This window comes from Tachysurus fulvidraco, chromosome 5, assembly GCF_022655615.1.
Source record: "Tachysurus fulvidraco isolate hzauxx_2018 chromosome 5, HZAU_PFXX_2.0, whole genome shotgun sequence".
Taxonomy (NCBI): Eukaryota; Metazoa; Chordata; class Actinopteri; order Siluriformes; family Bagridae; genus Tachysurus; species Tachysurus fulvidraco.
In genome coordinates, this window is record NC_062522.1 from 14,322,452 (window position 1) to 14,349,735 (window position 27,284).

The 27,284-nt window shown below is 37.6% G+C and overlaps 3 protein-coding genes across 6 annotated transcripts in view; all 3 read left to right on the forward strand.

Annotated features, from left to right (window-relative positions):
• btbd8 (BTB domain containing 8) overlaps positions 1-4,917 on the forward strand; it is a 30,567-nt gene extending 25,650 nt beyond the window's left edge. For all 4 annotated transcript variants that reach the window (XM_027146866.2, XM_027146865.2, XM_027146864.2 and 1 more), the window contains 2 exons: positions 27-1,868; positions 3,983-4,917. In XM_027146866.2, the coding sequence (XP_027002667.2) occupies positions 27-1,868; positions 3,983-4,524 (2,384 nt within the window). In that variant the 3' untranslated portion in view covers positions 4,525-4,917. The remainder of the gene's footprint in view (positions 1-26; positions 1,869-3,982) is intronic.
• A 2,837-nt stretch (positions 4,918-7,754) lies between these two features.
• On the forward strand, positions 7,755-9,424 carry si:ch73-389b16.1 (coiled-coil domain-containing protein 18). Its single transcript, XM_027146896.2, has 2 exons — positions 7,755-8,275; positions 8,461-9,424. The coding sequence occupies exons 1-2, from the start codon at positions 8,095-8,097 to the stop codon at positions 8,676-8,678; spliced, it is 399 nt and encodes a 132-aa protein (XP_027002697.1). The 5' UTR covers positions 7,755-8,094; the 3' UTR covers positions 8,679-9,424.
• A 6,350-nt stretch (positions 9,425-15,774) lies between these two features.
• scinla (scinderin like a) lies at positions 15,775-27,169 on the forward strand. Its single transcript, XM_027146885.2, has 17 exons — positions 15,775-15,924; positions 17,906-18,091; positions 18,695-18,849; positions 20,016-20,177; positions 20,667-20,816; positions 21,115-21,201; positions 21,740-21,872; positions 22,278-22,366; positions 22,457-22,672; positions 23,361-23,494; positions 23,592-23,682; positions 24,205-24,375; positions 24,562-24,736; positions 25,159-25,274; positions 25,434-25,511; positions 25,646-25,706; positions 26,567-27,169. Exons 2-17 carry the CDS (start codon positions 17,911-17,913, stop codon positions 26,725-26,727), a joined length of 2,160 nt encoding a protein of 719 aa, XP_027002686.1. The 5' UTR covers positions 15,775-15,924; positions 17,906-17,910; the 3' UTR covers positions 26,728-27,169.
• Positions 27,170-27,284: the final 115 nt, after the last annotated feature.

Below are 27,284 nucleotides of genomic sequence, written 5' to 3' on the forward strand. Positions count from 1 at the left end.
TCTTTTTATTATTTTTTTGTGAATAGCTTCACCAAGACCCGGTTCAGTTGTGACCAACAGAAAGCCTTCCTCTCCAAAGAAAGAGGATGAAAAGGATGGTTCCAAGCTTTCAACTACAAGGAAGCCAACCAAACCAAGCACAGACTTAAAACCTAACAGCAAACCAGCCAAACCCACAGTATCATCTAAAGCGTCTCCAGGTGCTACAACTAAAAGTGGACCCAAAAGGAAAGTTCCAGAAACATCTGCACCGAAATCTTCTCCCAAATCTTTGCCTTCCAAACAGTCCTCACTTGCCACCTCCAAAAAGCCATCTGCTGCAGACAAGCATTCAGCATCTAAAACAAAACACCCCCAGCAGACAAATGTTACCACAAAGGAAGTGAAGGCATTAGGACTGGACGTGAGGTCAACTCCAGACCAGAGCCCCAAAGCTCCCGTGTCAGCTGAAGGAAATTTGGATGTCGGCAAGAATCTACCTCAGCACAGTTCAGGATGCACATTTCAGGATTCTGTGCTCCAAACTTCTAAGGTAGCCTCCACTAAGGCTTTTGTTGAAAAGAAAAACACCAGTCCACCTGGTGAGGCCAGCAGTTCAGACAAGAAACACACAACAGTACAGAAAGCACTACAAAGCCACATGATTACAGACAGCATACATAATGAGGTTGGTGGGAGTAAAGTTCCTCCAGGTTATACCATTCATCCTCAATTTAACACTGGAACTACACATGGAATCACCTCCCAGAATCACTCCAGAGAGTCAGACTTCCCTCCTGACACACCATGCAGCCTGGGAAGCACGGAGACTCCACTGGAGGACTCGTGGAGTGGGATCCACCCGCAAGTCAGTCCTGAATCGGAGACTGCCAGTGCCACTACATCCTCAGATGACATCAAGCCACGCTCTGAAGATTATGATGCTGGTGGCTCGCAGGATGATGACTGCTGCTCACACGAGCGCGGTGCAGCAAAATGTGGGACAATGCGATGCCCTGACTTCTTGGGCCGCAGCAGCAGTGACACCAGCACTCCAGAGGAGCTGAAGATATACGAAGGGGGGACTGGGATGCGAGTAGAGGTGCGGCTCAGGGGCCGTGATGCAGAGACTACGAGCGAGGAAGAGGCAGGCCGTCGAAGGCCATCGTCATGGATAAGACATGATGAGGTTCCTGTGAAGGAGGAGCCGTGCAAGACAGACGACACCTTAACAAACGTAAAGAATGTTCCAGAACACCAGCTCTTCTCTTCTGAAGAAGAAGAAGAGGAAGAAGAAGATTCTGAAGAGGAAAGGTCTGAAGTGGAAGTTTTGCCTGGTGGTATTGCACCTCCTCAAGCAGAACCTTCGCCACAGTATCACGGCATTATCAACCCGGCATTCGAAGACGCTGCTGATCAAGAGAACGAGCATGAATACCAGCCTTCTTCCACTTTCCACCGCTCAGTTTTGCTTTCGGTGGATGAGTGCGAGGAGCTGGGATCTGAAGAATTGGGAAATGGTGAGGTTTTTGAAAGTGATGTGCCTCAAAATACCCAGGCCAAATCCTGTTTAAAGAAACCCACAAGCACAACAAATGTCAGCCATCAGAATATAAACCCTAAAGATCTGGTGTTCTGTGAAGAGGTCCATGAAGCTCCAGTCTGGGACAAATGTGTGCTTAATCAGTCAGGCCCTTCCCAGCTAGATACAGACTCAACTGAAGCCCATCCCCAGGAACGACCCAGTCACCTGGACCTGCAGCTGGCCGAGCAGTATGGCAGCTCGCAGTCTAAGCATGCAGAGAGCAAGAGAGGAGAATTATGGCTAGACATACCCGAGGCTCAGGTGACTACAAGCTCACCTGCACACCCTTCCCAGTCCCCAGCAGGTAATGTATAATATTAGCGCCACAGCCCCCCTAAAAAGATGCCAGATAGTTCATTCATCCACAGTCCCAATGTTTACCAGCATTACACCGTCTGCTTAGCAAATACACCATGCAGGAGCTAATTTCAGCCTTTTTCCCCTAGGAGTTATATCTTCTATAAAATCAATCTTCCATGTTAACAGTTTGAAACCAAAACGGTGCCGTATAATGCTAGAACATTCCTGGCCATTTTTTCTTTTCCTTTAATGGTTTTTCACCAAACAATCAGGATCTCTTCCAGTAATCATCCATCACTCATCTTGATGGCTAAACTACCTGCACACTGAGGCACTGTGTCCTTAATACGTTTACAATCAAATAGGATGAAAAGCAGGTGTATATAAAATACACGATACGGTGAATAAGATTTGGTGTGAACTAAAGTAGCCGTATCAGTGCACTTTGACAGGGTCTTACCTGTAACGAATGCAGTCCTTTGCATATTTTTATTCAAGACATGGAACATTTACACACAAATAAAGCAAATACACAAACGCACAAGTCTTTGACTTGGCATTTTTAAAATATGACCTGCGCGCACAGCCCACCAAAGCTCATTCAGTATCTTTCTTCCTATAATCATAACTAGCCAAAGCAGCGACATTAGTCTGAAGGCAGTGACAAAAAAAGAGTACCACTCTGTGATCCATACATTTTTTATTTTATTTTATTTTATTTATTTATTTATTTTTGAAACTTTGGATCTGCATGAGGATACTCAAGTGTGATCTTCCGTAACACTGTGTGTCTCTTTATTAATCAGTCCAGCTGGGAATTTATGCATGCTAACACTGTTGTTTTTCATCATTTCTGAATCCCATTAGTGTTAGTTTTTGTTTTGTGTATGTGTTGTGTTTTTTTTTTCCTTCCTTAATTCATATTTCTTTCTCCATTATTTCATTTCCACTAGAGCATGATGTTGGTAGTTAGTAGGTAACCATTCTACTGAGTGTAAATCGGTTTTGTGTTGTAGATTTCTTTTTCAGTGTACTGTAGATTTCTGTAGATTTTTCTGTACAGTGTGTTCTGTTATTCTCTTGCTATGTATGTCTCTCTTTTGTCATGTTATATTATATTTGCAGTCTCTTACCATATAAACCCAAAAACAGTCTGTCTTTTGCCAGCATGTCACATATTTCGCAATTAACTGTCAGTTACTGAAAACTTTTACATCTAATGTTTGTTTTTTTGTTTTTTTTAAATTACAGTTTTCTGTAAGATTGTTTCTCTGTATGTGTGTGCTTATATTGCTATAAAAAATGCAGTACTTGGTTATGTATGCATTCAGATCACTATTCTACCCTGTGTTTGAATGTCACTGAGTTATGCATACAGGCACTGGCAAAAGCATGGCTCTTTGGTTGGTGGAGTAGATGTGGATAAAAGAGACGCATTTGATGTAGATTTTTCTCAGTGCATCACCTTTATGGCAGCTGTCAATCTTCATCATGCAAAGTTCTGACATGCTCCATATCTGGTTCATTGTAAACCACTTGTCATTTAAAGTGACAGTTTTGCCAACTCGGACAGTTTCCCCCTTAACCTAAATGCAGTCGATCAGCCAGGACATGTTTGGTGTATTAATATTATTATTATGATGCTATTTATATATAAATGACCAAAGCATTTCAATTGCTAAAAACAGTAGCAGAAATCTATCACAATGACTTATTGTCAGATCATCTTCTCAGGCAAAACAAGATTGTTAAAAAGATTCAGACATTTACTAGTGACTCATCAACTATTTATTATTAATATATTTATTTTATTATCTTTTTTGCTTGTACACCAAACAAGTTCTTGCTGATTATCTATGTTCAGGGTATGGGGGAAATTGTGCACAAAAAATTCTTGGCCAAACTAATGTTTTAATCAATGTCTTGACTAAATGACAGTGGGGAGTAAGAAAGTAAAAACTTCTCTTAAATGTACAAATATTTGTTATATACATATTGCACTAGGGGTCAAACTCGTGTTTCAAACTTGAGAACATGAGACATGAAAAAGTCTGTGCTGAACTCCTCATGTATGGATTAAACAGTTGGTCATTGTGCAGTATTGTGAATTGTTTTTAGGGGACATTGAGGGTTGTGAGAGTTTGGATCAAAGCTGTACACATGACCGGCGCCCATCTAAAGTCCTGTCCCCCATTTACGAGATGGACGTGGGAGAGGCATTCGAGCAAAGCTTGGACACGAACAAGACCAAGGAAGAACCTCAGGACAAGACTCATAAGGACAAAGAGGGGATGGAAGAGAAAAAGTTGGACAACGGAGAGGAGGAACAGAACACTAAGTTTGCAGAACGAGACTGGAGCTTGCTGCGGCAGCTCCTATCTGAACAGGAGTCGAGTCTGGGTGTCATAAACCCAGTTCCCGAGGATCTGAACCTGGCTCAGTATTTGATCAAGCAGACCCTGTCCCTGTCTCGGGACTGTGTGAACGAGCAGGCCTTTATTCATCATGAGAAAGATATTCAAGGTTTCAAGCGCTGGGCTGAGCTCATCTCTCCAATGGAGGACTCGACCACCAGCATCACTGTGACTAGCTTCTCTCCGGAGGATGCTGCCTCTCCACAGGGAGAGTGGACCATCGTGGAGCTAGAGACGCACCACTGATGAAGTTGAACGTACTTTTGTGTAGGCCATTTTGGAGTACGGCATTTCCTTTCCTCTATGCTGACATGTGGATGTTTCTATTTTTTAAGGGACGGCAGGTAACCTTTTTTGGCTGTATATTAATTTATTTTGCTTAAAGCTATGTCTTCTAAGGTACTTAACAAGGAGTGGACTGGTGGACTTGATGTTGATTTGCATGTTGACATTTTTTGTATGAGTTATACTGTTTTACTTGGTGTCGCTTTGATCTTTGTAGAAAATGGAAAAAATGCATACTTGTTGCACTTTCTGTTAAATGATTGTTAGACAATGGCTTTGAAAAAAGATTTAGTATATCTAGTAAGTATGGTGCTTTACATCCATTGTTCTATGTAATAAAATGTGTGGTTATAATTTGTTGCCTGGTTTATTTTCAAGTCTCGGGCCAAAATTTGACATAATAAGTAAGGTATAAATGAATTTTGTATATGCTGGAGTTACAAAACCCGAATATCTGATTGGACAAACTTAAGTGAGTGAATCTGATTCCTTCCTTCATTTTCCCTACATTCTCTGTGGCATGTCTAAATATTGTCTACATACTTTAAACTCCACTATCCTCCACTATCATCAAAATACCTGCACTGTTTTATGCTGTCTGTCTCAGTTTTGACGAATTTTAGAATTAATGCCAAGGTGCAATGGAGCTCTGCGCTGGCAGCTTATGATGGCACGATGCCTTACTGAGACTTGTATCGAATTCCCTCAACACAAAATTTGGGGAATAAGATGATGTAGTGCATATAGACTAATAGCATTTTACTCATTTAATGATTGTTAGAAAGCAGCATACAGTACACTGGAAATCACCCATCACAACCTGTGCTCATCAGAAAATGCTTCATACTAGCTCTTTTGTCTGTGTCTAGCAAGAAGATTATGCCAGTTTTAATTTCTCTGACAAAGGCAGGTGATTGCAACTCCTGGAAAGAGCTTGGATTTTATCTCATTGATTTCTTATTGAACCAGTTTGTTTCTTCGATTCAACATGTATTAACAGCATCCTGTTCTTGGTGATTGAATTCTGCCAAGTGCACTGTAGAGTTGCATATTGCAGGTATGATAAAGTAATATCCATTTAAATAAAATTTTCTTTGCCCTCACACTTTCAGTGCCCAATCCAAAAGCAAAATCAACCCATCCCAGGGATTGTTTTTCTTCTTTATTATGTAATGTATAGCACTATTCAACCAGTTGACTTTATTATTAAATTATTTTCAAACCTTTGAAATATACAAATGTGAATCCTTCCAGGAGTTGTACGTTGTACTACCATACTGACCACCAGATGTCGCTGATGTGTGCACATTTGGACAAAATTTAAGTAATGGCCCTCCAAATACATTTGGGAGGAATGCTTTATTGCCTCAGAACGTTTCAATTTGCAGTCAGAACACAAAAAACAAAGCAATAGGTAAAATGTCCTTATAATTTGGTTAAGTCTGTCCTCTGTTGTTGGATCTGTGAAATGTTCCAGATGGATGTGTCTCATTCACATCTAGAGGACATTTGGAAAAACATCTATCTGCTGACATCTGTAATGGAGGCTGATGCAGAATTGCAAGAACTCTCATAACTCCACACACAGTACCCCAAGTAACCTCAGTTTTTGTCCTGTAATGTTTCCTGAGATGGAGCCTTTGCATAAACCCCATGCTCAATGAGTCTGAAATGACTCCCCTTTCACTATGCTGTGGACTGAGAGATTCAAGAGTTGTTTTTGAGTCATGTATAATCTAATGTAATCACAAAATTCCACAATATAACACAGTAAGTTTAATGTACCTCAAAGTTACAGAATACCCATAATGCCAGCTGATGTTTGTATTGAAAAGCATAATTTCAAACACAACCCCTCTGTCAAACCTGGAATACAGCCATCTGAAAGCTTTCTCTTTTATCATAGTCCCATAGCACAAATGGTTTCATGATGACACTTTGTAATTTGCTTTCATAGAAATGTCTCTTCCACTAAACTAATGGTAGTATTGCTATTTTCAGTACTAAGGTGACAACAGTGTATTTTCCTTTAACTGCTGGAGTAAACATTGGTTGTATAATAAGGCAAAATAAAAGTTCACAGAACATACTGGTTGCTGAAAGATAGTTAGTAGTATATTATAGTCTGTAATATGTTCATAGACAGATGCACAAAGACTCTATTGAATCAGCACCGTGTGCTTCTCTGACATACCCTAAAGATAAGATTCCCAAGCAGCCCAGCTCTTAATATTCAATGTGTTTCTATTTTAACTTTATAAGAACCTTATTGTGGGCTTAGAGGTTTATAAGAACTCATTGTGGGCTTAGAGGTTTAAGCAAGTTAAAAGAAGCCTCTTTTTGGTGTTTCATGTGACAAACCAGTGTACTTTTTTAAAAGCAGTCATGTTGTACTATAGAGCCAACCTTTGATAGTCTTTGAAGAAACATCTTGATTAGCATTTGATTTTTTTTGTCCTCAGCTAAATATAAACCACATTCCTGTACTGAGCAAGTGAGGTGGATATAGCAGCAGTTTGAGAGAGAATTAGGTTCCAGAGAGCAAAAAAAGACATGGCAGAGAGACACCATAGAGACATGGTGAAAGTCTCTCACTTTATAGACTGCTCTTTTTTTAATGAAGGTCCTGAACTGTTCTAGATTTGTATACAGTAAATACTTTTGTTAATTATTAGTCTAATTGTCTTTCTTTCTATATAATTAAACACGCACATTTCCTTTACCTTTTGTTTATAGTTCACTAAATGTATGAAAATTTTGGATATTGAACAAAATGGACAAAAGGCCAAATGTTCTGTGAGACATATCCCTTCTAATGAAGCATGTGTAAAGATGACACACCAGCGAATTTGATCTATCATTGACCATCAGGTTTTGAGTACAATAGGGGTAGATTATACAGTTAGGTTTATATATATCTTCTAATTGAATCAGTTGGACATTTTATTCTTAAATGTAACAAGAATGTCGGTGTTAGCATTTGTTGTCTTTTGTATAGAAATAGAATTATATGAAGCGTAAACGGCTCTGTCAGATGAGCGTGTTCTGTGTCTCTGATCATTCTAAGGGTTAATGAGGTCAGTTACTCTAGCCAGAGGCCTAGTATGAGGCAGATCCCATGACCATTAGATCACAGTTTGTTTGTCAGTGTTTTTTTCTGTCTTGAATTTTAGGTATTTAAGCAGAAAGCATTTTCCACTAAAGAGATTCAAAAAGATAGCGACAGTGTCAGCGGTGTATAAAAGACATAAATTTGAAGAGACTTACTTAACAGTACTGGTAAAGCTAATTAATTATATCCTTCATATACTATATTATATACTGATGCTCAGTGAGAAATACTATACAGTATAATGTTAGTTGTTTTGCTTTTCAGCTCAAACAGTAACAGTTTCTGTTGGTCCTTTTCCACTGATTATTTAATCCTATTATTTATTCACCGGCATCCTTTTTGAGTCCTAATCCTACTGAGACTTTCCTACTGAGGAGTGTGTGTGCCGGTGCTGTTCGTGCAGCCAGCTTCAGGAGGACATGAGTAAGCCTCGGAGTGAGCTGAGTGAGAAGGAGCGGGAGCTACTGAAGATCCGCAGGGCGAGCGGAGCCAAAGCCTCACAGCTGGCTCAGATGGAGAAGATGCTCCAAGAGACCAAAAGTATGATGGACAAAAAGGCTGAGATGGGTACAGAAGGAAACCCCTTTGAAGACAACATGGGTCTGTATCAAAGCTCTCATTTATTGTTTAATGGACAATGATTGCTTAAAATCTGTTAAATACCTGATCATTATTTAAAGTTTGTATGTCTATGTGTAATAATATTTGCACTATTCTGAAGCTTGTCTCACAAATTCAGTGCATTACATTGTAATACATGAAGTGCATTTTCTTTTCCCTGTCAGTGTCTGAGTTGGAGGAGAAAGTGCAGCGCAGTAAGCGAGAGCGGCGTAACTCTCTGCACAGGACACAGCTGCTGGAAAGTCAAATGAAGACAGTGCGTGGTGAGCTGGTGGACACTCTGGACCACCTGCAGGTGCTTAGAGATGTCCTGCGCCGCTCACAGCAGAAAGCAGAAGAGCGCCAAGCAGCCATGGAGAAACTGAATGCTGAGCTTAGGTGAGGCTCTGAGATCCTTACCTCCTGCTGATCTGACTGTCATTTTAGAAGACAGTGATTGGGTCTTACCTCCCAGTCTACAAGAAGGTTAATACATTGCTGTTTTATGTGTGAAGAGTTATGTTTTGGAATAGTTTATATATTGTGTGGGTTAAAATGTACAACTTTGCGAATGTTCGATGTCACTGAGCAACTGTGTGCTGGAAAAAAACCCTTTTTTTCAATAGACACTTCTTGTATTTGAAGAGAGTAAGAATTTTCTATGCATTTGATTCAATTGGAGCATATTGTTTAGCAGTGACTAGTTATACTGACACAATTAATTCATCAATAGCAGTGTGAATTCTTGAATTCTCAGTAATTTATATGATATTTAAGGACCAGTTGAAATGAAAAATGTCACCAATGCAATGCCAATTTCATCTAGCTCAATATAAATTAATACAATTAAAATGAAATACAAAATATAATTTATTTTATAAAGTAGATTATCATTTTAATTAGCAGAGCTTTTACTAATACAGTATGCCTGTCAAAGGATAGCACAGACAACAATGCAGCTGAACTGAAAATGACCCACTTCTTCTAGCCAGTTGTTAATATTTACGTGAATATAATGTAACGGATGACTAATGATGATTTGAAATGGTCGTCATTATCACTGATCATTGACAATTGTTTGTGATTCTTTTTTAAATTTCATTGCAAGTTTGGACTCACATGGCTTCAGATAAAGTCTTCTGCTTCTTACTTGTGTGAAAGTCACATGGTATCCTCTCAATGAATTCTTTTTTGAGTTTTTAATGTATAAAATATATTTTAAAAAAAAGTATTTCATTTTCCTAAAAGGGCAAGTTGTACCAAATAAGAAAAAAACCAGATGAGAACCTTCATCAAATAGCACACAAGGTTTTTTTTATCAACACATACAGTATATGCCACTTCTCATGCAAAAAAAAAAAAAAAAACTTGACTGGATTTCACACAGCTTCTTTTTTCTTAATACTAGATTTAAGTAAATAGTATATGAACTAAATTGTTCATAATTTAGGATTTAGGATTTAGGATTTAGGATTTAATTCTAATTTTAGATCCCACTGCTCAAACATACATATAAATATTGCACTGAAATTAAGTTTGTATGTTTATAATTTAGCTATTAAATAGAGTGGAATATAATATAAATGGTTTATGATGTCAATATAGAGAATAGGTTGGCTTGATTGTAGGAGGAGCTAAAAAAAAAAGACAGCCAGAGATCTCAGGTTAGAGAATATGGTGGCTCATTTGGTTAGTGCTCTGGGTTGTTGATTGGATGATCGGGGTTCACATACCAGCACTGCTAAGCCGCCACTGTTGGAAAACTGAGCAAGGCCCTTAACCCTGACTGCCCCAGGTGTGCTGTATCATAGCTGCCCCTGCACTCTAACCTCAACCTCCTCAGTTGAGATATGTGAAGAAAAGAATACCACTGTTCTACAATGTATATGTGGTGATAATAAAGGCTTCTACACCCCAATTTTATGTCATATTGTCTATAGCTTGTATGTTTGTATTTGATTATGTGCATTGCTTGTGTTTCATTTCAAGAAGTAAATGGCACCATGGGACATCAATCATGTCATGGCTGAACTACATTTTAAATAAAAGGAGAATTGTCTACACATTGCTAACTAATAATAATACTACAATAACACTCCTTTTGTTCCATAAAGTGAACTAGCAATTTTACTACAGTGTTTTTCAACCTGGGGACTGGGGACCTCTCGTGGTCAATACCATCATTACAGTGGGTCAATGAGAAAAGATTTTTCACGTCAATAAAGTAAAAAGTGTCTGACTAACAATGACAGGTTAAATAAACAAATGACAATCAGAGTTATAAAGATAAGTGTAATGTTAACAATAAAATATGAGCCTTTTACTGTTCACCTCAAGCTGGCTGCATAAACTTCAATTTCAATTCCAACACTGATGGGTAAGTGACATTAAAATCCATGTACAAAAACATCACTGTCTATGTTAAAGCAATGAGAATAGCAGGCAGTATATCAAATCTAACACTGAATTCAACACTGGTTGATTTATGAAAACATGTAGTGTAAACAAATTCTGCATATGATTATAGATTAGAATGATATATTTTTCAATTTAATTAAATTTATTTGTATTGGACGTTTAACGATTCATATTGTCTAAAAGCAGCCTTTCAGAAGTATAGCAACAGAAGAAACAAAAATGAAAGTTTAAAATTAAGTTACTATATATATATGGGAATCCATCCTCTTTTGGGTGACACTAAACAGTCAATAATGTAATGTAAATAACGTCATTTCTACAACAGTTTATAAATGTGCAACCAAGAACTTCTGAGGAACTAATTTGTTATATGTTGTATGTCTGTTACATTGTTAATATAAATTAAAGCTATAAACAGAATGACGTCTCTGTTCTTGTGTACAAGATACAACATAATGGGTCATCACAAACTTTGAGTTCACCACTGATCCAACACCATTTCCTTCCTGCTGAAGTCTTCAAATGATCGTTGATGAAAACCAATACAAATATTAAACATAGTATATATTAATATAGACATATTATGTGGGTAGCCTGTCAGCCAGAATATTCTAGAAAAAAAAAAAGATTTAGAGTCACTGCTATCGTATTTCTAAGCCAGTAGGTTAGTCAAATGTCATGACTTCCTTATTCAAGTAGGCAAGAAACTTCTGAGAATAAGCTAAATATGGGTCTAGCAGCACATTCTTAAGCATATGCCATTTCTGTGTTTACAAAACATTATATCTGTAAAAAAATCTCACATACACCATATTTACTATACTAATAACCAGGTACAAGTTAATGCTTATCTGTCTCTTTCTCTCTCTGTCTCCCTACTAGAGACAGTATTTACTGGAAATTAGACACTGAGTCATAAACCAGCAATAGCGTTCCTTCTCATAAAATTACAGTAGGTTTTTTTTTTTTTTGGTAGTTTAAAGTGTAGTTTAACACTGCACCCTGAAAAAGTTCATTCTCTCCCAATCTTTTTAACATATCTTACAATAGTTACAAAACCTTTCTGTTTTTGTAATGCATTAGAATCAAAATGATTTCCTATAAAACAAGCTCTTGGTGGTGATGTGTGTTTTAAGATAAAAACAAATCCAGCAAAACAAATCAAATCCAGCAAGACACAATGCTAAGCTATTTGTATGGGGGGGGGGGGGGGGCATGTAAGTGTGTAGTCATGCTTCTGTTTTTTCCACTTCCCCATTGTAAATGTTCACAAAGGTTCAGATGTTTTGACTTTCAAAGGTTTGTTTTAGGCTTTTGCAGTTACTTCATTAAGCCAGTCTGCAATGATGTAACTATGTCTGCGTTTTGTCTGATTTGTGCATCGTATTATTAAATGCATAATGTTTCCTTTCTCTTAAGGTTCAACAGATCAGGTTTGGCAAGTGTGTATTTGTCTGGTATTTATAGTATGAACAAATGTAAGGCAGTTCACAGTGGTGTGACACACCTCAGTGCTGTAACTATAGCGTGAGTTACTCATTCTGAATGTAACTGCTGCACCACAATCTAGCTGATGGTAGAATGAATTTTACTAGATGGATTAATCACAGACTTCAGCACAAAGCCTTTTTCCTGCTAGCACAACACATCACCTTATAGTTAAAGAGAAATTTAAGTTGAAACACTGGCCAAAAGGTTTTTTTAGACTACATTGGTTAACACTTCTTAGCCTAGATATAAATTGAACCTTGTACTTGCCTGAGCTTGTACTATGACTCTCAATCCAGTAGACAATGCTCTTGGCTAACTGCTTTAAGTTCTGTTGCAATCATTTCTCTCATACGTCTCAGTGAAACATGGTATGAAGAAACTGAAGAAAACAGTTTCAGCAAATACAATGTTTTACATCATGATTCCATCCTAGTATATAAAACTGAGAATGGAAAACTTATTGAAGATTTGTACATGAATTAGTTGGAGCACAATGAATGAGCACATTCAATGAGTTGAATGAGTTGTGGCATCAGTGAGATCTCCAGCTATGATAGCTACTTGTATTAATGTGACTGAAGTACAGATAGGAAAAGATAAAGTTAGAAGCATTTGGGATCTGTTGTGCCCTTAATGTGTTTCAGAATAAGCTCCGAAATCCACAGGTTCAAAGAGAGATAACAGGTTGGATTCTTATGAAACTCGTCTTTATACTGTACACTGATGTGTTTTTCATAACCATGTTCTTATTGGAGGTTAAATGATTCTCATTGTCTGCAGATGTGAGAACAGCAAAACATACAGCATTAAGCCGTTTGTGTGGGAGTGTGCATTCTTGTGGACTAATAAATGTGAGTAGCTGGAATGGTGCTGTCTGAAGCCAGAGTAAATTTCCACTGCCCCAACTGGAAATGTGGAGGCTTAATGTTTTTTGCAGGTTCAGAACTCTTCTTTTGCAAAGGCCTGGTTCACCATCAAGATAGTCTGTAAGGTTGTAACTAAATGCTATGAGTGTTTTACTACCTAACAGTTAGAACTCTGGGTTACTGGCCAGGAAATCAGGGGTTTAAGCCCCAGCAACAACAAGCTGCCAGTGTTTGGCCTTTAAACAAGACTCTTAACCTGCTCTGCATCAGGGTGCTGAATCATGGCTTACCCTGCAATCTGATATCTTAATATAGACATCTTCTTAATCAGCAATCTTAAAATGATTTCACTTATTTTTGCCATCACTCTTGTTCAGGTTTTCATTAAAGCATTTGTGTAAGATTTGTCTGATTAAGAATGCAATTATGTTGATTTAGTGCTGCATACAGTAACTATATTGTATGTTGCATGATGTATATAATTTATTATATACAATATAAATTATATACAACATACTTTTCCCACCCTGTTCATTGCACATTGTACAGATCTGTTTTTATTCTTAAGTTTTGTATTTGTTATTTAATTCTCATTTTTTAAGGTTCATAGATCTATGGTTATTGTTTATTTTCTCTTTCCTTATTTATCCTTTTATTGCACCTTCTCTTTTTACTTCAAGAAACGGTCATAAAACACATTTAACTACATCATACCGTGTATGTTTATGTATGTGACAAAATGTTTTAATTTGAATTTGATTTGAATTTGAACTGGACATTGAATGTTGTACATTCACATTTGTTTATACATTGTTCATACTTTGATCACTAAAACTTGAACAACACCTTTTCTTCTGACAGTGAACAGTTGTGATTAAATCAGGCCTTCAGATGATTTGGCAATGGAATTACTGGCATGTGCATGGTGTGTGCATGTGTGTGTAACTAAAGCAGGACACAATAGCCGAATGTGCTGAGATTGCTGTTAAGGCTTTAGGCTCTAAACCTCTCCTTGTTCTACTCATTGCACACACTGCTCAATAACACGCACACACACACACACACACACACACACACACACACACACACACACACACACACACACACACACACACACACACACACACACACACACACATCAACATGCCTATTATGTTAATTTGCTGTGTTTTTACTCAGCCGAGAGTGATTTTATTCTAATTATTTAAAAGGAACTGTTTATTCTAGAACACATTTGTTCCCCTTTTATGGTCATTAAAATAACTCATCTTTTGTCTGAAATATATTTTTGCATTAAATGGTCACTTCCTAAAGCAGCAAAAGTAATTTTCCTATGAGTCATAGAAACTCCCTTTTCCTTTTGGTATGGTATTTGATACTACTCTCTAAACTGTTTTGAGCAGTAAAGACTGTGTTGTCAGTTGACAAAAACACATAAGATAAACGTACACTTCATACAATTACTCACTCTTTGATCCCTTTTACCTTGAATTTAAGTGTAAATACTTCACCATAGAACCGCTCCTGACCAGATATTATTTAGGAAGTGAACAGCACAGTACATCGTACATAGTGTGATATGCTTGAATGGGTGTATAAGGTGCAACAGACTCCAACAACACTGGGCACCTGATGTGACATATTAAAAGAAGATAGATTACATACTAAGTACATAAGAACTATCAAAAGGTTGAAACTAAACAATTTCAATTCCCTCACATTGGTGGATCATTTAGATACAAAATAACTCAATATCTAATACCAGTATGGGAAAAACAGACCATGTTTTGTATTTGGAGCCTGCCATAATATTAAATGCAAAGTATTTTTGGTTGTATATTAAAACAAAAGCCGATGAGACCTGCAGTTTTGGACCAGATGCAAGAGAACAGCTTTTCGGATCTACATTTGAAGCCAGACTTTGTGGTGGATTTGGACTGGCAAGAGCAATGCAGACCTTAAACATATGTGGAAAATAAGGGATGAAGGTAATAGTGCAGTACATAGAATGTATTTAAAGAAGTAACAAAAGAACGTATGGGGTTCTTCCCCAAATCTATGGCCAAAAAAGTTAAAAGGACGCAGTTGTATAGAATGTCTGTGTACGTTAAAGCATTAAACTTTCCCTTCACTGGTACTAAGAGGCCCAAAGCTGTTCCAGACTGACAACACCCCCTCACAAGGCAAGGTCCATGAAGACATGGTTTGCCAAAACTGGAGCAGAAGAGCTTAAGTGGCATGGGGTGTTCAACAAGCACATATGAGCGTGCCAATCAGGTTACCATATACTTTTGCCCATATTGTGTATATAAAATTATTGTAATTAATGTAAGTGAAATTAATATAATGGCTTATGCAATAAATACTTTAGAAGTAATGAACTTCATTATATTTTCTTATTAACTTGTTGTTTTGTGTTTAATGTTTAACATTACAGTGTTATATACAAAACCCATATAATGCAGATTTATTAGAGGTTTTCTTAAAAAGTTTTATTTATCCTGTAATAATGACATTGCAGTTGTATCTTAGAATAAACTGACTTGGTAGAAAATGGTCAAAAATAGCATCTGGTGCGTCACATGAAAAGCACAGGGGACAATTATTTTCCAGCTTCTTTATTAATTAATCAATGTTGCATATGAAATGGTAATTCAGGACCTTTCATCCAGCACCTACTGTACAGCTCAGCCTACGTTTTAGCAGCTGGGTGTTGGTCAGATCGAGCTGAATTTTTCAGCAGGTTAGAAGGAGAGGAGGAGACTTAGAGGGCTGTTCACTTCCTCCTTATAAACAGTGATCCTGAAGGTGGGGCTTTTAAACCTCTACAGATTCTCCATCCACATCCAGCAGTTACTCAGTTCAACAATACAGGCAAGTTATAAAAAATACCCATTTCTGCTCAACAGGGAGCTTTGGTGTCTTGGATTAATAGCAATAGTTTTGGTAAAATTTACATTGCACTACAGAAAACAGTTTTTGTAGATTCCCTTTTTTCCCCCCTTTTCTTTAGGTTTTTCTATTCGGTACATTTAGTATTATTATGGCTTATTATAAGTTCAAGCAATTTTCGTGAGACTTCCTGAAACCTTTTTCAACGTATATTAAAGCGTATTTCCTTTTTGTATGATCTTTTCCTGTACTACAAACAGCAGAAGAAGGCGTAGCTCGTGTCGTAGTGATTATTGTGATTCTTTTATGAACCGATTCGCGACTCGGTTCTTTCGAGCGAACTCTGCGTAATTTGATGCATTACTTAGTGAGAAAAAACAATTCAATTAATCTGTTCTGTTTTGCATAGAAAGTGCATTTGTGAATCTGTTTACAACATACATTACGATAAACGATGTAGTTGAATGATACACAAAATAAAAAATAAATAAATTCAAATGAACAATCCCCAATTTGATGACTTAATGCCTGAAATGAATCTATTTCTATTCAGCATTGTCAGTATAGCATTTCCAATTTCCAGACAAATAATTTTTTGCATTTAGTATTGTACAAGCGAATAAACGGCATTTTGACAATATAGTGAAAAGGACAATAAAATATTACATGTAAACATATATGTATTAATTTGCCAGATTTGCAAAATTAGAAAATAGCAAATAGAAAATAGGTTTTCCATCCCACATCCCATTTTTTATAGCCTGCCAAATGAGTCACTGCCTAAGGGACATCAGCCCTGAAGTATGACTCACTTTACTGTTTTTTTTTTTGTTTTTTTTTTTATTCTTTTCTTTTTAACACATTAATTTACATAATTCAAACTGTAATTTGATTCAATTTATAGATAAAGTAAAAATCAAATAAGCCACCCAGATGATTGAGCCGGGTTCCTCTAGGTTTCATGAGCAAGGTCTTTTCTTTTTCACAGTCAATCATTTATGTTGTCTGATGTTTGTTGATGCTGATTCATAAAATGTTCTTTATCCCTTTGATATTATGCTGGCTTCTGATACCGAAAAACACAATCCACTAGTTTTACAATAGTGTGTAATCTTAGAAAACTTAAATCAGGACTGTCCCAATGGTCTATCCTCCAATAGAGGCCCAAAATCATGGTCATAGTGTTTGTTGATATGTTGATTACTTTCAGTTATATGCAAAATAAACTGCACCTATCATTCCAGCGATACCGGTTTTAACAAAAGGCCAAGTCACATATACAGTATACAGTCTGTTCAGGTTTTTTATAATTAACATGTATTAGTAAAGACTAACAACTAATCTGCCTTTTTCCCACCTTTGTAACATTGCCTGTCTGTATTAAAATAAAAATATTATCTAATGCTTTTATTAATTCTCATGTTGGCTGAGAGTTCACCAGCAGATTGCTTACATTACCTAGTCAAGGTAGTTTTTTCAGCTTCTAGTCATTCATTTTTTTGTTGATTTACTTAATATTCTTCTTGTTGTTTTGATGCTGAGAAAATTAGCCAAAACTTCCCTGATGTTTCCTGAGCATGTAATTATCTATGTTTAACTAAGCAGGTGCACATTCATGTTTGTCACAGATAATCACATCTCCCCAGTGGATTTGACCCTTTGGGATTCATGCCATCATGCGTTCATCTGATTAAATCTCTCACTCACTCATTTTCTATTGCTTTATCCGACTGATTAAATCTGAATTATAATATTTTCTATGAAAATAGGAGTTTTGTTTGTGTATGTAGTCTTTTGACTTTGTAGAAAGGTAAATTGTTTGTATTAGTAGCTCAGGTGGTTATAAGGCTCTGGGTTGTTGAGTGGAAAATTGGGATTGAAGCTCCATCGCAGCCCCTGAGTAAGACCCTTAACCCTCTCTATACATATAAATGACAAAATAAAGGCTTATTCTTATTTACAGTGATCATGGTGGTCCACAAAGAGTTCCAGACTGCAGGGAAACAGCCAGGCCTGCAGATATGGAGGGTGGAAAAGATGGACCTCGTGCCAGTACCAAAGCAACTCTATAGCAACTTCTATATTGGAGATGCCTACATCCTCCTCTATACCACTCCTGCTCCATCCTATGCCATCCACATGTGGCTTGGTGAGACTATCTCTGTCCTCCATGTATCTAATGTATATATATATATATATATATATATATCTGTCTGTCTGTCTGTCTGTCTGCTTGTCCAATTATACTGTACACTCAACCACCCCAGTTTATGAGGAGCATCTGTAGACCTGCAGATTTCTGATGGTATCTCATTGTATGTCATGTGGCAGCAGCACAATGCATACAATCATGCAGATACAGGCCAAGAGCTCCAGATAATGTTCATATCAAACATCAGAATAAAGAAAAATCTGGCACTAGTATAAAAGACTACCTGGCACAAAATATCAATGAAACATTACTAAATCCATTACTGATGTCTGATGTGGACATCAACTGAAGCTTTTGACAGACAGACAGACAGACAGACAGACAGACAGACAGACAGACAGACAGACAGACAGACAGAGAGATAGATAGATAGATAGATAGATAGATAGATAGATAGATAGATAGATAGATAGATAGATAGATAGATAGATAGATAGATAGATAGATAGATAGATAGATAGATAGATATGTATATTTTTATGGATACTTTTGTATGTATATATATATATCAGACCAAACAAAAAATTAATGTCTGCTTAGGGGATGAGTGTTCCCAGGATGAGAGCGGATCTGCAGCAATCTTTGCTACCCAACTAGATGACTTCTTGGGTGGAAGTCCAGTTCAGTTTCGTGAGGTCCAGAACAATGAGTCCCTCACCTTCCTCAGCTACTTCAAGTCTGGTCTTAAGTATAAGGTGGCATATTCTGTTTATACCATTCAAACTGAAATGTAATTCTTTCCAAGATAGGTAATAGATTATAGATGTAGGTTTGTTCTTTTGTAAATTAATAAGGCATGCTTTAATAATGCAAAATAAGCCCTCAAAACCTAGACCACTTAGAATTAGATTTCTCATTCACGTAAAGACATTTTTATGTGTTATTGATCAATTCATAGTCAGTTAATAACTTTCTTAAACATGATAAATATGGGATGTTCATTGGTTACTGTATAATGCAATAATGGTTGCTGTGCCTGGAAAGAACAGTGAAATTATAGTCTAGGATCAAATATTAATGCAGAGCCCAAGTCTGGGCTTGCACTAACATCCTCATTCCAGAGGTCTATCAGAGCAGAGCGGAACTCCTCCTTTATCGCCTTGTTGCTGAGTGGATCCTCAGCAAAGTGTAACATCCTTCCACTCTGTCAACTCATAACAACAGTTTCCATGGTGGTTTTACAGCCATGAATCATTAGACTTTTGAAACATCTGCTTTCAGTTTCTGTGAACTTTCCATTTATGTGAACAATAGTGGCAGAGTCTAGCTTAGTAAATACATGCACCTAGTCCACTGAAATACATGCACTGTGTTTGTGGGTCACTAATGGAATAATAAATAGTAAATCCAACCGTAATGATTCACACCTACAAAGTTAAATCACCAGTTGCAGTAATAAAGATCTGTAGATTCACACATACACTAATGAAACCCTGAAACACTTGAAGGTATATGTAGTGAATTGATTTACTGTTACATGCCATCTAAAAGCTCACACAGGTGTGTGAGCTTTCTAACTTAACACGCAACATGATTGATCCAAGACACTTCTTTTTTCTGGTACAGTAGTTTGGATGTTGCTGGTTTGCAAATACATTTCTTTCACTCTTCAGAGCCTTCAGCATCACACCACTGTTAAATTAAAATTTAAAAGTTGTAGTAAATGTAATGTATTGAATAAAAGTATTAATTGGTTTACAAGTTGAATAACAGACATGGTGTATGGGAGTGGATCTCCTTTGTGGGAAAAAATATATGCCGTACAGGGAGTTTCATTGTTTAGGAATTTTTCATGCAGCAGATTTTTCTGATCTGAGATTTAGTCTTCTGTGCAGTGATGCTTCTCTTTTGTCACACATAGCAAGGTGGAGTGGCCTCTGGCTTTCAACACGTGGTGACCAACGACATGGATGTGAAGAGATTACTCCATGTTAAAGGGCGGAGGGTGATCCGTGCGACTGAAGTTCCTCTGTTATGGAGCAGCTTTAATCGCGGAGACTGTTTCATTGTCGACCTGGGCAAGGTCAGGTGTCACAAAGCAAAATACAGGAGCTTGGTGCACAATTATCCTTAGTACTGTTTGTTTTCTAACAGATTGGTAAATTTAACACAAAATAGAATCAAACCGTTAATAATCATTTGTTATTACACTGGAATCAATTGCTCGTCTGTGTTTCATCCAGTGTCTTCTAAGCATGTTAAACTGTAGCTTTTACTCCAAATGCTACAATTCATTCTAATATGAATGAATTATTAAGGAATCCTAAATAAAAGTGTAGTTTTGCTCAGTGTAGTAGTTCTTTCAAAATTAGAATTATAGCATTTCTTTATAATAGCCTATACAGTTCTAGCAAATAGCATTCACATAGCTTCAAATAGCTTTACAGAGGACAGAGGGACACTACAATCGTAATCAATAATCAGTTTGTAATCATTCTGGTTAATTTATCACATATCTGCAATAAATTAATGATAATTAACTATTTGAAATATTGTTTTGTTATCATTTCAGGACATCTATCAGTGGTGTGGCAGTGAGTGTAACCGATTTGAACGTTTGAAAGCATCTCAGGTGGCTATTGACATCCGTGATAATGAGCGTAATGGACGTGCCAAGCTGCACATGGTTGAGGAGGGCTCTGAGCCAGAGGCCATTATTGCTGTAAGCAACATTAATCAAAAAATAAAAACAACACACAAATGCAGTTAAAATTTTTTTTTTGTTTTTAGGTATGTTCCAAGAGAATTGGACATGGAAGTAAATTATAACATAAATGTTAGGAATTTCTCTTAAACCACAATTAATAACCTAAAGCTTTAAATACTTTTCCACTCAGTCCATATACAATGTCTTGAATTTGCTGTGTGTGGGTTAAACTGCAGAAAACATAGTTTTTTAAACTGCAGAAAACATAGTTGGTGAACTCCTGGAAATGTTGCTTCATGCTGCATATTTTTAGGTACTTGGGCCCAAGCCTGAGATCCCAGCAGGAAGTCCTGATGATGAGATTGTCGACCAAGCTAACAAGAAGGGAACTCTTTATATGGTAAAACATTTATTGTTTGTGTGTGTGTGTGTTTGTGTGTGTTTGTGTGTGTTTGTGTGTGTGTGTGTGTGTGTGTGTGTGTGTGTGTGTGTGTGTGTGTGTGTGTGTGTGTGTGTGTGTGTGTGTGTGTGTGAACAGTAACAACTATGCAATAAATATGATTTAAATTACAATTATAATTATCAGTTGCATAACAAAAAGTGAAAGCCTAAAAGCATTAAACACTATAAAGTGTGTATAGTTCAATGAATATAATTCATTGATGCATTCATTATTTAAGTATTATTAGGCTTGTAGTTTCTGGGAGTTAGTGCCCCTCTGGGGTGGGGAGTTCAATTCCCACCACCGCCTTGCAGGCACGTGTTGTAAGATTGTGAAGTGCGTGAGTGATTGTGCCCCTTGTCCATTCTGTCCACACCTTGATCCCCAAGCCACTGGGATAGGCTCCAGGTTTTCCACAACAATTTGTAGCCATTTAATAACAATATATCTTTATATATATATGTAAATACAGTAGATGTGTGTTGGGGTGTGTTAGGTTTCTGATGCTGCAGGCTCCGTGAAGACCTCCGTGGTGGCTCAGAGCAGCCCATTCAAACAGGAGATGCTTTCTCCCAGTGAATGCTACATCCTTGACAATGGAGCTGATGGAAAAATCTTTTTGTGGAAAGGTGAGTCGTGCTGTTTATCTTACATAGTCTAGAAGTTTTAAAAGTTAGAAATGACCACCTATAAGCTGAAATTTACTTCAGTGGTGTGAATTCTTGGAGAACTACTGTGTTTTGTGCTTCACCTGATTTAACAGACACAAATCAGTGAAGGTTTTATTAGAGAATTGACTGATTGAAAAGTAAATAATATAATTGTAGATCAAAAAACTGTTCATTGTAGCCTGGAAAAATAGACTTGGTCATTTTTCTAGCATTATCATATGATACTAAGTTCAGTTTCATTATTTTCACATCTTGCTTAGGCATGATAAAATCTGAAATTTATTAAAAGTGTGCATGAGCATAATCGAGGATGGAACTGAACTTAAAATTAACTGAGCTCATTTGTCACCTTTTACCCTTCAGGTCCCAAATCCAGTGAAGCTGAACGTAAGGCAGGCATGAATGCTGCAGGGCAATTTATCAAAGACCATAACTACCCTAAAAAGACCCTGGTAAAAATCCAGTCAGAGCTCCTCACAACTCAGATTTGTCAATGTTTGTTTGAAGTCTGCTGACAGCATCTGTTGATCATTTGTTTATAGATCCAGGTGTTACCTGCTGGCAGTGAGACCACACTGTTTAAACAGTTCTTCAGCAACTGGAAGGATAGAGCTCAGACCATGGGCCCTGGGAAGGCCTACACTATTGGGAAGATTGCTAGAGTGGAGCAGATCCCCTTTGATGCATCCAGCTTGCACTCCAACGAAGCCATGGCTGCACAACATGGCATGGTGGATGACGGCTCGGGTAAGGTGCAGGTAAGTCAGAATACAATTCTAACACATACAAATGTATTTGTACTTTGAAACATGATTCAACTCATAGCGAGGTGTAAAGCCAATCCTAACCATAGGAGTACTTTGTGTCCAACTGGATTTGTACAGACGTTGCACTACCATTAGTGACTGCAAGTCACTATATGCAGTCTGAAGGGACATTTTTAACCATCTGTCTGATATCATCAGGAGACACTATGTGTGCTATGTAACATTTTAACCATCTGTCTGATATCATCAGGAAACAGCATATGGTTCTCTGTAACCTCTGTATAATCATACATTCATCTTCAGTAACCACATTATCCTGGCTAGAGTCACAATGTATGTAGGAACACTGGTCATAAAGAAAGAATTCACCATGGATGTGATGTATAGCATCATGCACACATTTATATGTTTACTTCAAGATGCACTCTAGTTTACACATTTTGACTGGGACTATTTTGAGCAGTATATTTACAGTTTTACAGTTAAATTAAAGGTAACTGGAGTTCTGTACTTGTTATCGCTCTGAACTGATGACGCCCTGTCACTCGACAAGCAGTAAATTCAGCGATCCGTCTCATTTAACAACCGAGGCAACTTCTCAGCTTATTAGCCACATCTTCATTAACTAAACTAAATCAAAGAAACAACACAAAATTCTCACCTTTGGTTACCTTTACAGGTGTGGCGTGTTGAAGGTGGGGATAAGGTTCCTGTGGACCCATCCACCTACGGTCATTTCTATGGAGGTGACTGCTATCTGATCCTTTACAGCTACAAGCAGGGTGGCAGAGAGCAGCATATCATCTATACCTGGTGAGAAAGTCCAACAATAAGTCACAATGCTAACTGACCTTCTCTGTAACTGACTGGAACATTGATTGGTATTGTAAATTGGTGCTGATTGCTCTAGGCAAGGGCTGAAGTGCACACAGGATGAGTTGGCCGCCTCTGCCTTTTTAACGGTCAAATTGGACGATTCCATGGGAGGAGCTCCTGTTCAGGTCAGTCTTGTCTTGACTGTATAGATAAGAGATTCTGTGCTTCATGTTCCCAATGATAGGAGCACCAGAAATTCAATGTCTTCAGCATTTATTCTTTCTCTCCTTCTCTCAGTTTGTGAATAAAGGGTTAGTTGTACATGGGGAACTGGGATAATGCCAACCTATACATAATGCTAACCTGGCTATTAGCAGTGGACATCTTTGACCCTAGAAAAACTTTTATATTATTACTTAAAGGTATTCTGTCCCTACTGAATGGAGATGTAGCCTAAAACATATTTGCCATTTGTTTAGATGTCTTCATGTGTATATTTATGGAATCTTAAACACTATCAGTAATCAGAGAGAATATACAGAATATACAGTATAATGATCTGTGACCCAAACCTGCTGAACACAATAATTAATAGCTGGAAACCTGCATAATCAAAAATATTTTTTGCTTGATTAAGGTAATCAGTTCAGGATGAATCCATGATCCTAGATGTATAATCTTCAGCTCTGCTGTGTGATCCTTTGCAGGTCCGTGTAACTCAAGGCCAGGAACCACCCCATCTGATGAGCTTGTTTAAAAGCAAACCAATGATCATTTTCCTTGGCGGGACTTCACGAAAAGGTGGGCAGAGCAAAACAGCAAGCACACGTCTCTTCCACATCCGGCAGAGCTCTAGCCAAGCTACACGCACTGTTGAGGTCAGCCACACCCATCACATCATAGTGGTAGAAATAAACACTGTCTGTATTTTTACATCAGGTATTACATGTTATTTTTATTATTTAAACTCTGTGTTGCAACCATTATGTGCAATCTGTTAAACCTCACTTAAACTCTATCTGAGGTAAAAAACTGGCAATAAAAGGTGTCTTCTCTCCTCTCAGGTAAAACCCTCTGCTGAAAAGCTGAACTCCAATGATGTGTTTGTGCTGAAGACTCCAGAATCTGTGTTTCTGTGGAAAGGAGTTGGGGCCACAGATGTGGAGATGAATGCTGCCAAACACATCTGCAGCTTCCTGGGTGGCAGCATTACTGAAGTGGCAGAGGGGAAGGAACCAGGTGATCAAGTAGCACATTGAAAACAAGTGCCTTTAAAAATGATTTAATGAACATTTTTCTATACTTAACATATATTGGTTGGTTTATCAAATCGTCCTGTGTTAAGGTTTCCTTAAACATTATGTTCAAGGGAGGAAACATTATATTAAATATGCAACATTATCTATAATAGAGGAAAAATTAATTCATTAAAAGTATCCTGTTTTGAACACAATGTAAGGCATTTTTTATTTGGCAATCATATCAGTAGTAGCCCTGTTTAACTAAAACCATTGGTCCAAAAATATTATTGCTTGTAAAAATCTCTCTCTCTCTCTCTCTCTCTCTCTCTCTCTCTCTCTCTCTCTCTCTCTCTCTCTCTCTCTCTCTCTCTCTCTCTCTCTCTCTCTCTCTCTCTCTCTCTCTCTCTCTCTCACTATCAGCTGGATTTTGGCTTGCTCTTGGTGGAAAGAAGGACTATCAGACCTCTACTAGTTTGCAGAAGACAGTTAAACCACCTCGTCTGTTTGGCTGTTCCAACAAAACCGGCCGTCTCATAGTAAGTTCTTAGAAGTAGGCCATCAATTACATACTACATTGACACAGCTGCTCAAATTGGTGGATGAAAAGTAATAAGCAAAACTGAGTAAAAGAAGTTAAGTGAAATTCTTATTACATACATCCCCCACTCTCATTTTCTTTCCTGTCTTGTTTTCAGGTAGAGGAAGTGCCAGGAGAGTTCACTCAGGTTGATTTGGCCACAGATGATGTCATGCTTCTGGATACCTGGGACCAGGTACCTATGCACATACAATCAAATCTCTACCCCTGTATGTCAGTCACTTCAGTGATATAGCCCCCATCACCCCCCTTGCTGCATTAATAACACAGACTACTGGTTCAATTTTCTGTCTTTTTTCTTCTCCTCAGATCTTTATCTGGATTGGTAACGATGCTAACGAAGTGGAGAAGAACGGAGCAGATAAACTAGGTACTGCTGATGCTACACAGAGTCATCACATCAGATACTGTACTACTTTCTCAAAAGGACTTCTAGTTTATCTAATTTCTAGTTTAATCCACTGCTCTAGATTCAATTAGAAAACTTTTAGAGGGTTGGGCAGGACTGCACAGACATAGTTTTAATTTGTTTTCAGGGAACAGTGGAGAGAAAAAAGTACTTTCTTGTTGCCAATTTCTACTGCTTGCTAAATCTCCTCTAGTGCACATCTGCTGTTAATTCTGAAGCCTTCAAGAGTCTTTATTCAAGACTCATGAACCCGGAAGCCTCATTTTTTTAAACTGTAAAAGGAACCTCATAGGAAGGTAGTTCTAACGCTTATTTTGTGGACAGAATCTACCAATTAGCAAACACTGATGAGATTCACAAGAAAGAGGAAGGACAGCTTTTCCTTCCTGACAGCATGGAATAGAAAAGATTTAACTCAGCTGCATAGTTTTGTCAGTTTTTATTAAGTGACGTGACATACGGCTAAGTATGGTGACCCATACTCAGAATTAGTTCTCTGCATTTGACCCATCCAAAGTTCACACACACAGCAGTGAACACACACACACCGTGAACACACACCCGGAGCAGTAGCGAATTAAGTGCTGTTCAGTGTCAGAAATCAGATACAAAAGTGAATGGGATATTACGATGAATATAACTTCATGCCATTTGAAATAAATGTGTATTGATTTAGACTTGCAGTTTGCACAACTGTTAACTCTATGCTTCCCTCACATGCTAGCTTCCACTGCAACATGAAGGTATTAAAATATAGCAGTAAAATGTAACCGGTTGTGTCAGATAAACATCATAACTTTCCGTGTATTTTGTTTCTCCAGCTAAAGACTATGTGAACTCAGACCCATCTGGCCGTCGTGGCACTCCCATAAGCCTTATAAAGCAAGGCATTGAGCCGCCCACTTTCACTGGTTGGTTCCAAGCCTGGGATTCTAAACTTTGGGACAAAGACCCCCTGGAACGTATCCGTGCCTGTTTCTGAACACAGTCATAGACACACACACACACACACACACACATATACACAGTTAAAAATTTACGTTAGTCCTGCTGTCTGCGAAAATGTCTATGCACCAGGCACTAAATACACTGCCTTTTTTTAATGAAAGATTTGCTTTCAGCCTATGCTTTAAATAAGTTTTAAACATACAGTTAAAATATACAGTTGTTGGCTAAATCTATGCTGAAACTAAATATAAGGACCTGTGTTCACTAGCTGGCATGTAAACATGGAATTCTTAATCATGTGCATTCAAACTGAAATATTTAGAAAGTATACAATCAAATATTTTTAACGGAGCCAGTATAAGTTCTCAAAATGGCAATTTACATTTACCAGTCATTTTCCATGATAATGTAATCATTTCAATTCACTTAATTTCAAATGTTCTGCTTCATAATAAAATGGGCATCATGAAACAACAGCAAATGTCAGTCTTTTGTGGTTAAAGTGTCCGGCGTGCTACAAGTAGGCAACAAGTCAAATCATTTTAAATGGCCAGACTTATATGGACACTTGTACATCACACAAATATGTGA

Bases quoted from the DNA above. Each gene is read 5' to 3' on its own strand.
- si:ch73-389b16.1 (XM_027146896.2), top strand. From the start codon at position 8,095: ATGAGTAAGCCTCGGAGTGAGCTGAGTGAGAAGGAGCGGGAGCTACTG. The intron at 8,276-8,460 runs GTCTGTATCAAA...TTTCCCTGTCAG, and splicing joins CCCCTTTGAAGACAACATGG to TGTCTGAGTTGGAGGAGAAA.
- scinla (XM_027146885.2), top strand. From the start codon at position 17,911: ATGGTGGTCCACAAAGAGTTCCAGACTGCAGGGAAACAGCCAGGCCTG. The intron at 21,202-21,739 runs GTAAAACATTTA...GGGGTGTGTTAG, and splicing joins AGAAGGGAACTCTTTATATG to GTTTCTGATGCTGCAGGCTC. The intron at 23,683-24,204 runs GTCAGTCTTGTC...GATCCTTTGCAG, and splicing joins TGGGAGGAGCTCCTGTTCAG to GTCCGTGTAACTCAAGGCCA.